Source organism: Marmota monax, unplaced genomic scaffold, assembly GCF_021218885.2.
Source record: "Marmota monax isolate L192 unplaced genomic scaffold, Marmota_monax_Labrador192_F-V1.1 WCK01_AAM20220418_F8-fsc00137, whole genome shotgun sequence".
NCBI lineage: Eukaryota > Metazoa > Chordata > Mammalia > Rodentia > Sciuridae > Marmota > Marmota monax.
In genome coordinates, this window is record NW_026692854.1 from 4,509,119 (window position 1) to 4,521,834 (window position 12,716).

Genomic DNA, 12,716 nt, shown 5'->3' on the forward strand with positions numbered 1-12,716 from the left:
TTTAGGAGTAAATAAATAGTATTCCATTATATGTGTGTGTGTGTGTGTGTGTGTGTACACACACACATACATACACTATGCTCAGTTTCTTTCACAGTAGGAGTAAAAAATATTAGTGCAAACATATTTTTAGCCAGGTGCAGTGGTACACACCTATAATCCCGGCAGTTTGGGAGAATGAGGCAGGAGGATTTCGAGTTCAAAGCCAGCCTCAGCAAAAGCAAGGTACTAAGCAACTCAGTGAGATCCTGTCTCTAAATAAAATACAAAATAGGGCTGGGGATGTGGCTCAGTGGTTGAGTACTGCTGAGTTCAATCCCAGTACCAAAAAAAAAAAAAAAAAAAAGACAGTAGATTCTAGTTTAGGATTATTAGATTTAACAATTATAAATACATGAATGAGGAATAGATGAGTGGGCCAATGACTTAAATTCCTCTATTAAACACTATCACAATGAGCAAAAAGATAAAATAAAAACTAAAATTATGAATTCTGATGCCATCTTCATTAAGGCAGTGTGACCTTCTCTAAATAACCAAGGTTCTTCTCTGGGACTGGGATGTAATTCAATGGTAGAGCATTTGCCTCGCATGATCAAGAAAAAAGACTCTCTTCTGTCTAAAATCCTGTAATGGTTTCAGGATGAAGTCCAAACATCTGCATGGTTTGCAAAGCCCTTCAAAACTTTATTTATCTAACATGCCTGAAATCCAATCAAAATTGGGAAATTTATTTATACTCAAGTAAAAAAAAATTTACTTGAGTACCTTAAAAAAATATATCTCTCTCTCACCTTTAGGTGTTGCCTCATAAGTCTTTCCCCTCTACCTTTTCTCCACTATTCCCTAACTCTGGTCTCAGCTTCAACTGCATCTTTTACCAACAAGCCTCCTCTGCCCTTCTCAAACCAGATACCCACAGAAACATTATCACAACACTTTTCACTCTACTGCATGTACTTTCTTAGTCGTTTCCCTCAGAAGCACTTAAACCAGTTTAAGACCACAATCAAATGGAAAAATATATATGATCATACTAAAATAAAACTTCTATGCAACCAAGCAATCAAGAAAAAACCCAGTGGCTCAGCAGGCAGAGGCAGGAGGACTGTGAGTTCAGAGACAGCCTCAGTAAAAGCAAGGTGCTAAACAACTCAGTGAGACCCTATCTCTAAATAAAATACAAAATAGGATCGGGGATGTGGCTCAGTGGTCGAGTACCCTTGAGAGTTCAATCCCTGGTACTGGGAAAAAAAGAAAAAGAAAAAAACATACCTACGATAGAATGGTATTTGAAATGTTTAAAACCAATATGACTATAATATACAAAGTATCTTAAAAACTAATGGGGGAAAAAGGAGAGCAACTCTAATAGGAATATGATTGAAGAATTACAAAAAGGTATTTTCCAGGAGAAAAAATTAAAAAGGCAGATTAATATATAAAGATGAAATTAAAATTACAACAATCATTTAGACTGTCTTAACCTATAAGGCAAAATTCAAAAACTGGGTAATGCCAAATATTGACAGAGAAGTCAGAACATAGGAAACCTAGGTAGTACTGACCATGCAGATCTTGTAGACATTCTGAGAGCAATCAAGCATTATGCAGTCAAATCTAGGTAACTATATATCCTGTAACTCTGAAATTCCCTGCCTGTGTAACATAGTTCTCACAAGCCCTTTAGTAAAAACATCAAAGCATCCTGACATAAATATATTGTAAAAGATAACAAGCCTTACAGGTATCAACAAAATTACTTTCTTTCCATTCACTCTTTTATCAATCATTAAATAAATAAGCATTTATAGGTACATTTATAGGTACTGAACATTTATAGGTACATAAGCTTAGAAGTATTATTATATTATAGATAAAGAAACTAAAGTACAGAAAAGCTTCGTAACTTTCCTAAAGTCACATAGCTAGTGTAGAGACAATTCAAATCCACAAAACATTAGTCTAAAGGAAGAGTCAACAAATTATGGTCTATGGCACAATTTGTTCTGTCACCTATTTTTACAAATATAGACTCATTGGAACAGACCCACATTCCTTCATTTATATATGATAAAAGGTACAGAACTAGAGGTGAGTGCTTGCAACAGAGAATGTGTGCTTTGCAAAGCCTAAAATATTTAACAGTGGATCCTTAACAGATAAAGGTTTTCAACCTCTGCCCTAAAGTATTATCTAACAGAACTTTTTGTGATAATGGGAATGTTTTATATTTGCACTTCCCAATAGTCACTAATAGCCAAGTGCAGCTACGAGCACTTACAATGTGAATAGTATTGATTGGGAAATTTATTCAAATTTAAACAGTCACAAGTGGCCAGTGGCTACCTTTATGTCAACAGTAGTAAATAATCTTAAGATTCTACCATACTTGCAAGCTAACAAGTTAGTATGCCGAAGTTCCATGGATGCTGGCTGAAGACATAAGGCTTCTGAGTCAAGGACAAAGGACTTTATTCTCAGCCAAGCAGGCAGCATGAGCTTAATATTCACATCTGTTTCCTTTGAACCTCAAGTCCAAAGGGATGATATGGAGTAGCTCAGGTGGATTTTGTACATATAGTAAATACTATAGTTTGGATCTGGAATGTTGTCCAAAGTCCCTGTGTGTTAAAGGCTAGGTCCCCAGCTTGGTATGCTAGGAGGCAGTAGGAACTTTTAAGAGGTGGGACCTTATTTGAAGGTCTTCCAGTCAGTAGGTGTATGTCTTTGAAGGGGATAGGAGAACCTCTTCTTCTTCCCTTTCATACCTGGCCATGAGGTGAACAGATCTCCTTAATCCTGTGCTCCAATCATGACACATACTATGCCACAGCAAACCCAAAACAACAGGACCAATCAATCATGGACTTAAATCTTCAAAACTGTGAACCAAAGTACATCTTTCCTCTTTAAAAGCTGATTATCTCAGGTATTTTGTTAAAGAAACAGAAAGTTAACAGTAAGTTTTTATCACAGCTGAGTAATCTTGAACTTAAGAAATCCCATTCTTTTATAATGGGCTATAAGCAAATCTGTTCCAGAAGGAAACATCCTCAACATTATACTAGACAGCAAAATAAAGGGACACACTGTCTCCCCCAAAGCTGATCACACTAAAACATCTTTGAAAAGATAATTTGGAACAATATCTGCCCTAACTCTCCTTGCAAGATGCATGGAAACGTGAGACCCATGGAGAACTGTTTCATAACCTATATTAAATAGCACAACTCAGGAGCCTATTCTGTTAACTACTGCACTGTGCAATCATGATCAAAGACTATAGTATCTTTGTATCTTCCTATCACTTTAAAACACAATCCTCAAGAATATGAAATGATATTACAAAAAAAAATCCAACATTACATTTGGGAGAAAAAACTAGTGTCTTTAAAAATGTCACCTTAGAAATAGAATTTTAAGGTTGGGAGGGATGATATCAGACAACTCTCTGATGTGACCTTTTCACTCTGTAAATAAATTTGAAGTCCAAAGAAAATGAATAATTTGATCAAGACTACCCCTCTGGTTTTTAGTACTGGGTTTATAATCAGCTCTTCAGTATTACATACTACCTTTAGTTTGTAATAGCTGAGAATACAGAATCTGATCTGAGATGCCTGGCTCTGAATCCAGGTTCTGTCACATTTATCATCTCTGTGACACAGGACAGGTGCTCTAACCATTCAAAAATGAGGCTCTCTCACCTATAAAGTGGAGCCAACAATTCTACCTACTTCATATGAATTGTAAGAAATTACTGACAGCTGTCACTAGCCTGACAAAGAAAGTGCTCAATCCACTTTACTTATTACTGTTATGTTTTTGATAAAGAATGTAAAATATTCTCTGTTACAAGATACCCTACATAGGAGGGTGGGTAATTCCACAGAAATGAAGGGTGCATATATATCAGTGATATCTGAATATTGGTCAAAACCCAAAGGACAATGAGTGCACATATAAGGTAACCACTGGCAGGAGAAAGAGATGTTTGAACAATCACTGGTTTGTCCTTTAATTTCCTTTATAATTTTACAAATAATTAGCTGTAATAAGCTGTCTCACAAGTTATTTCAGACTTCATCCTTCCTCTACATTTATAAGAAATCAGCAAATTGGCAAAATACAAAGCAATTTAAGAATTGTATTAAAAAATATTAACCTTTAATATCACTGCTATTAACAATTCAACTATGTTCAAAATCAACTATCTCTATGTATGAATCCTTTATAACATATTCACAATGGTCATAAAAAAATTAAATTAGAATAGAAGAACCAAAAATAAACAAAAAAAGGAGTTAAGCTTTGACCCTTATCCTCAAAATATTTAAATCATGTTATCTGTAAATTTAATTTTAAGCAAGTTCCTTGCCAAAGCAGATATACTGATACTGCACTATGTTGTTTTATATTCAATGATATTTAATATTTTTTAAAATTTTATAATTTTTATTCATATGATTTTTAGTACACTCACATTTATTGGAATGATACTCTGAAAGCTGTTTCCCTTCATGATCAGTCCAAGGAGAGGGTACGATGACATCTTTAGTGAAAAACTAGGAAAATTAAAGTGATACAATTAGACATCAATTCTCTCCAAAATGAGAAAAGGTATCTGTGTCATTTTTAAATAACCATCAATCATGTTATATACTGAATCTATAGTAATTTAAACTTTTTAATACTTAAAAACACATAAATGATCAAAAGTAAAATGTAACAAATTTAGTATAAAGAGAAATCTTAATATCTCAAACCAACCACTTAAATTTAAAACATGTAAATTAAGCTGAGGAAATTAGGCATAGAGAAATATTTTAAATTTCTACTCCAATTTTTAGGGGGATGGGGTTTAAAAGGGAGAATTAAAAGGGAAGACGAATGGACATAGAGGTACACAAGCCAGTAAGAATGGAATGCCGGAGCTAGTGTGTACTGGTTCTCAAGATCCGATTATTAAATTTTCAGGAATTTTGTATACCAATCATTAAAGTCAACATTTAAAAATAAAACCATGTAAATTTACAATTAAATAAATTATATTAAAAATATTCAAATGCCATCACTGGCTAATTGTTTTACTTCATTTACCAATATCTATGCTCTTGAGGTTAATTACAACTTTGTATCTATATGGTGGAATTCCTATATACAATGGGGTGCTGCTGCACTTTTCCCACTCAGTTATGTCACATCTGTAGCTTCACATTAGCTATGGTTATAGAGTTTTTACACTATGAATAGCAGCAATCATTAGAAACTGTACTCCTTCCATGACTAGAAGGTCAGTTGTTAACATTTAACATCATGGTAGTATACTCAAATTGAGAAAAAAACATTTGGACATACTTTTTTCATTCCTAATGCAATATTTTCCCCTTCCCTACGCTTTGGGGAGAAAACACTTTGTTTTTAATTTTACTATATATATGAAAAGAGTTAATTTTCTTAATCAACTATAATTATATGAGGAAAAGATGTAAAAACAAAGGGAATGGGAACAGAGATTATGATATAGACAATTCACAAAAAAAAAAAAAGAAATACAAAGGACCTAAAACTTATGAAGTGATACATAAGTTTGCTGAAAAACTAAAAAAAAAAATCAAATCCAAATAACAAGATGTCACTTTAAAAATAAAAATAGTAGCACAATTTTTTAAAAGTTTAATCAGTACTGCAGACTAGAAAACAAGCTATATCATACTGCATCATAATGTGCCAGGTTTTTAAATTGGTACAACCTTTTAGGAGGTTAATGTGGCAAAATTTAACAAAACTGCAAATTCACAAAGCCTCTGGTTACCAAGTCATTTCAAGTAAACAAAATACAGGGATAAATCATGTTGTGCAAATTATACTGCACAAGACTGCAATACAAAGACAATGAACACATCTTAAATATCTATCAATAATAGCTACGTTATTAAGTTGTTACTAAAAGAATATAAAAATCTATATGTGCTAATTATAAAAAATATTTTAAAAGATCATTAAGCAAGAAGAGCAAGATGCAAAACAGTATGCAAAGGATGAACCAATTTGTCTAAAACATTTAAATTATATATGTTAAAATATATATAAAATTAATCTCAAATCATACACATGAAATGTTAATAGCAGTTGCCTTCAGAGGTGATGGGGGAACAAGAGGTTTTTATTTTCATTTTATATTTTTCTTTGCTTTTGAAATTTTTTTTAACCATGTACATATAAGTAACTGTTTTTAAAAATGTTAAAAATAAAAAATTAATTTGTTTCTGATATACTAACCCCAATCTTTACTCTAAATACATTTCCTTAAGTTTTGTCTGATAATTTTCTCTTTAAAAGAACTGCAAGTTTTCTAAAAAGAAAATGTATTTTCCAAAATATTGGAAAATTAGGAAGAGTCTAAGAATATTAAGCTGGGGGTGAATTAAGTGATTTTTCACACTGAAAATATTAGAATTTTAGGTAAGGATGTTTGGCAGGAGTTAATATTAAATTGTTTTCTAAAAAACAGTTAATAATCTGAAATAAAAGGGATAGTACCTATACTAGAAAAAATTAGTGCCAGAGAGGCCAGTTCACCACGTGACCTATGAACATGCCATAGCAGGTCTTCTGGGGTGTAGAAGAGCCAAGTATAGCTAAGAAATAGAGGAGCAGGGAGGAGGCTACAGAGAGAAAAAGGGGATAAAAGAAAAAACCAGAAATACTGCCACAATACAAAGACTTTCTGAGGAAAGAACTAGATAGATAACCCTTACTTACACCTTAAGAGAAGTAATTCAGCAAACAAAAAAGCAAAAGATGAAAAACTTAGTTCATCATTTTTACTAAACAAACAAACAAAAACCCTTTCATTTATATTTAGCAGTCACTTTATTTCATGGAATATATTCTATGTCTTAAAAGTATTAATATTAAAAACAACAAAAGATAAAACATAGATGGGCACAGTGGCGCACTCCTGTAATCTCAATGGTTTGGGAGGATGAGGCAAGATGATTGTGAGTTCAAAGCCAGCCTCAGCAAAAGGGAGGTACTAAGCAACTCATTGAGACTTTGTCTCTAAATAAATAAATAAATAGGGCTGGGGATGTGGGTCAGTGGTTGAGTGCCCTTGAGTTCAATCCCTAGTACCCACACTCCACCAAAAAGGATAAAACTACCTAATCCAATCTAGATTTTAAATAAATTCCAACTAGAAACAGAACTTTGTGCTAATCAATATTCTGAAGGCACAAGAAAGACAAATTGTGCTAGGTTCTGAGAATGAAAAGATGATAAAGCACAATATTTGCCTAAAAAAAAAAAAAAAGTAGGGAGAGAAGCAGTAGGCTGTCACTGCAATTGTATTTGAGTCTTAAGAGTTACGGAGATAGCTGAAAATCACTGGTCTTATAAGAGCACAGAAGGATGCTCAACACAGTTGAGGTCAGGGAATGGGAGGTTTGGCAGGGAGCAAGAGGGGACAGTGAAGGATTTGAAGACACACATGCAGAACTCATCCTTAACTGGCTTAATCAGTAGCAATTGTAAATTACCTCTTCAATGGCTTTTTGTCTTTTGTCTTCCACATCTTTATCTATTCTATACAGAGATAAGGAAGAAAAATAACCAGGCCATTACTTAAGCTTAGTGAACATTTAAAATAATAACCTTTCAAAGAAATAATTTCCCTCCATTGAAAATGGGCAAATAAATGTTAGGCTCATTTTAAAAGAAAAATTGATATCTTATAGCATTTAGTTAATGGAAGTATTCTGACATCCAGCATTTAGCCATTAGGCTTACCTTCCTCTTTTTCATTCAAAGTTTGAACGGAATTATAGTTTCTTTGAAAAGATTTACATTAATACATTTAAATCACTATCAACAACAAAGTAATTTGAAGAAAGTCTGCCTTTTAATCAACACAAATCAATAAGCATTTCATTTGACAGAAATCTAAAAATTGTTCAAATTCCTTTTTTAGGCAGTTTATCATATTTTTATATTTAGTTATTTTAAGATAAACTTTTACTCTGAAACAGAAGAAACTATCATCCTAAGAATTCTAAATAAACAGGCAAAAATATTAATTTTGAAATAAGACAGCAACAATGTAAAATTTTGTTCAAATCAATTATTTTGTTTAACTTTGACACAATATGGAATTATAGCAACACAAACTTCTCAGCTACATGACTTAATATAAAATGTTGGGTCTCAAGCATAAGGCATATACTTGCCAAGCAATAGGCAGTTAGCCTCATGGGACCACTTCTTTATTATGTTCCAGGAAAGAATGCTTGCATTCCAACCATAAATTGGTACAGCATTTTTTTACAACAATTTCAAATTATTTTCTCTAAGAAACTATTTATGTATGTATTAGTTATCAGTTTAACAAAGCTGTACAAGAATATACACATTGCAGAAATTTAAATCAAATGGATTTTTCAAGTAAGAGAATTCTGAGAATATAAATTACGGTGAAAATCTACATATCCCAGTTTGAACAACAGCCATTTTGAGGATAGTGACTCAGTTTTCTTCATCTGATCATGGTCACAACAGGTCAAAATGACAGTGCATAATATTCTTAGCATCCAGGAAGCCCTAATCTAGCTTTACCTCATTCAGAAACTTTTTGCTGTTTCATCAGAGGGATTTCAAGAACTTAAAATATTTAGCTGATTGCTAAAAGTAGTAAAATATTGTAGTGCCAGGTAATGGCAGGCCCTAAGAAGTCATATAGGGCAAAGTATCCTAACCAGCAAACAATGAATACTGGTATGATGTATGAAGGTAGCTTGTGTACTCTGAATGTTGATCCTTGCAATAGGGAAAAGAGAGGAGACCTTCAGGACTGGTCACCTTCTATCTGGACAAGACTTATTTGATTGTACCAGTAAGCCTTATAATTATCATTTTCTGTATGTGCTATGGGATGAAAAGGAAGGGAAGAACTGAAAAAGATATTTTGGTTAGTTAAGAAAAGGTAGCAGAAGTCATTGCTTGCTTCTAATAATGAATCAGCTTGCTGTGTTAAGACTATTTTCACTATCCTTGGTAAAAGTCATAAGTATTCATTGAATTACATTAATAAATTAATATTATAATATTTCCCCCTACCTATATCACAAAACTGAAATATAACAAGATTCTTTTTATAAACATACCCAACCAATACATAATTTATAAATAATAGTAGAAATGATGTTCTGCAACCTTGGTTAAATTGTATTGTTAGTGTTCAGGGGCAGGAATAATATTCTATAATATCTTAATATATTTTTTCAGTATTTCTTAGAGAGCCTCAGAGTGTTCAATAAATCAATCACTCTTGACTGAAAGATGTAAAGTTGTCATGATTCATTATATTAAAGAGATGAGGTGAATAATAAAATATATAGTTCATGTGAGACAAATTATTAATTGTGATTTATTTGCTTTTAGATATTCTTTTCACCTTCTCTTTCAAAAGTATTAAATTTAACTTAAAATCCTTTTTAAATTTATGTCCCTTCTAAGGACACCCTCATCATTATACAAAATACATGTATGAAGATGTGAATTTGGTGTCAACATACCTTATATATAATCAGAGACATGATAAATTATTGTATAATGGTGTGTTAAGAATTGTAATGCAAAAATAAATAAATAAAAAAAAATTATCTCCCTTCTATATATAGTCTTCCTATAAAAAAATGGGCATTAATTAATTTTGAATGAACAGTTAGTTATCAATTTACCAAGCAGAAAGCATTAGGTAGAAAAGCCAAACAAGTATTTGTAAGAATATCTCAACATGTGTGACTCTTGGTGTGAATGAATCCTAGAGTCAAAAGGAAAAGAATCCCATTGTTTTGGATGAACAACACATCTATCGTATAAAAGAAAATTAAAAGGTGGTCATACAATGTATCTGGTTTTTCAAATACAAAAAACCAAACAAACTATAAAACAAGAGTTCTTCACACTCTAAATACCTATTTGTAATAAAAACTAGCTGTTTCCCTAAAGAAGCACAAGTCTGAAGCCTTGAAACCTTTACAACACATCCACAAAGAAGTTAAGACTGCTCCAGTATTACTAAGAAGCCAAGGAAATGTAATTCAGATCCCCACAGTGAATGATTAAGTCAGAAAGCTCTCTGTTGCTAATGCATACTCTTCCATTCAAAGTGTCTTAACTTGTTAAGGAGGTTTTAGGCTTCCCCAAACATATATCACAACTAAACAGAATTTTGCTTTATCACAACATTAAAAAACAAGTCAGAAGTAAAAATCATGGAGAAAATTACAAATTTGAAAAATTCCCTCCTCTCTATCAAGTCCCCTAAGTAGCAGAGCCAGAAGTTTATCTCTAAAAAAATTCCTATCCAGGGAATCCTTTGAGATACAGTTCTTCAAACTCACTCATTTTTAGATAGGAAAAAAATTCCCATCAGTATGTTTTCTTCCTGGATATCTTTACATACACATGTAAAGAGCCTCTAAAATTTCCTCTCTCTCTTCACTTAACATTATGTTATTACACTTAAGTACAAAAACGGAAAACTTACCGAGAATGACTTAAGTATGAAGCTTGGCGATCGATCTCTTCTGCATCTATTTCTACAGGATTTATTACAGCTAGTTGATCAATAGACCACCTAAATTTCCCTGGAGTCTTAACAGAAGAAAGTGAGCTCGTGAGTAATAGAAAACTAAAATAGTTTATCAAAATGCTAACCAATGTCACCTTCAAAATTAATGTGAATGCTATAAAGAGCTTCTATTTAAAATTTTGACTTTAGGGCTAGGGCTATAGCTCAGTGGCAGAGCACTTGTCTAGCACGTGAGAGTCACTGGGTTTGATCCTTAGCACCACAAAAAATTAAAAACAAACAAAATAAAGGCATGTTATCTACCTACAACTATAAAAAAATTTAAAAAGATATTTTGACTTTACCACTAAATGGCAAATGATAATCAACTTATATTAAATCAACTGGCTTGGCAATATCTCTTAAAATATCAAAATTTTCCATGGAGTGATTTAAAAAATTACATAAAACTAGAAGAATCACAATTGTGTAGCAAAGGTATAGCAACTCCACAATTAATACTCAACAGTGGTACACCATGCCCATATAAATATTAAAATCTCTCAGAGTTATCAAAGATCTTTATTTTCACTAAGAATGAACTGAAACAGGAGCAGCTACAAAAGCTCACAAAATAGTTGATCCTTTGAATTATATTAGTTGCAACTAGTGCTTCTCTGTATTCAACTATCCAACTGATTCAAAAGCTTATCCAAATCCTAATTTTGGAACTAATAATTCTAGATGAACTCAGGTCTAAAAACTCAAGATACTATACATTCTAGCTTTGAGAATTAAATTAGTCATTCCATTACTTACTTTAATTAAGATCAAAAGATGACTAAGTTTTAACATGATTCAATTAAAAATCACAAGGTCAAATTAATGAGATGATTCCATTTGAACTGTAACATGGCCTGACTTTCCTCAAGTACACACCTGTTCACTGCCCAAGCTGATATGAAAGTACAATAAAAACAATCACTTGGTTTGCAGTTTTCTAGGTAACTAACTAGGATAACAGACTTCAAAAAAACTTTTCCAGTGTAGCAAATAACCATAAAAACAAACTTAAGGGATGAAGTCTTCTCTAATCTAAGTAGCATTTTCCCTTTCACATCTCCTTCGTGCTAACTGCTAATCATGGCACATATCACACTGCTTTGAAACTGCTCATTCAGTTGAATCTATTCAATTAGCATAGGAGTTGGTTTCTTTTTATCACAGCATAGAAGCTAAGAACATTTTTAAATGGTTAAACTCAAAACAATATTAAACATCACAACATAAAAATTAAATGAAATTCAAATTTCAGTCTACAAATAAAGCTTTATTAGAACACAGCTAGCATTCATTTATTTCACACATTGCCCATGGCTGCTTTTTTGATTCAAGGCAGAGGTGAGTAGTTTGACAATGACCAGATGATCTGCAAAGCCTAAATATTTCCTGTCCAACCCTTTACAGAAAGTTTGCTGTTTGCTGTATTGGAGGAGGAGGAGATCACCAGGGGTTTATACCTAATGATTCTAACTTATACACTGTGTAACACCTATGCTAAGCAATGGATCTGATACAAAGCAGCACTCAAATCTTGTTTCTTTAACAATTTAGATAGGTAATTAGAAAATTTTAATTAGAAAATTAAAAAACTAATATTGTATTCTCTAATACAATATTAGTAGATATATCATCAGCCACAGTATCTAGTTACGCATACAATGACAGAATGCTAAAGTTATTTCTTGAATTATTGAAAAAAAAAAACAAATGCTAGTTAGATAGGAGTAAGAAATTCTGATGTGCTATTGCCCAATAGTGTGACTATAGACAACAATTATGTACTTTATTTCAAAAAGCTAAGATTTTATGTTTTTGCTATAGACATAAAAAACGTTTGAGATGGATGTTTATTCTGATTGAAACATTACACAACATATGCATGTACCCAAATTTCACTTGTGTACAATTTTTAGGTATCAATTAAAAATTAATTTAAACCAGGCACGGTGGCACATGCCTATAATCCCAGTGACTTGGGAGGCTGAAGCAGAAGAATCACAAATTCAAAGCCAGCCTCAGCAACTTAGTGAAGGCCTAAGCAAGTAGCCAGGCCCCTATCTCAAAATAAAAAATTAAA

General features: G+C 32.5%; 1 protein-coding gene across 2 annotated transcripts in view; it reads right to left on the minus strand.

Moving 5' to 3' along the window:
* The window catches only part of Bora (BORA aurora kinase A activator), a 34,936-nt gene that overhangs the window by 20,179 nt on the left and 2,041 nt on the right, over positions 1–12,716 (minus strand). For both annotated transcript variants that reach the window (XM_046449451.2, XM_046449450.2), the window contains exons 3-5: positions 10,553–10,659; positions 7,545–7,590; positions 4,487–4,568 (exon numbers count right to left, since the gene is read on the minus strand). In XM_046449451.2, the coding sequence (XP_046305407.1) occupies positions 4,487–4,568; positions 7,545–7,590; positions 10,553–10,659 (235 nt within the window). The remainder of the gene's footprint in view (positions 1–4,486; positions 4,569–7,544; positions 7,591–10,552; positions 10,660–12,716) is intronic.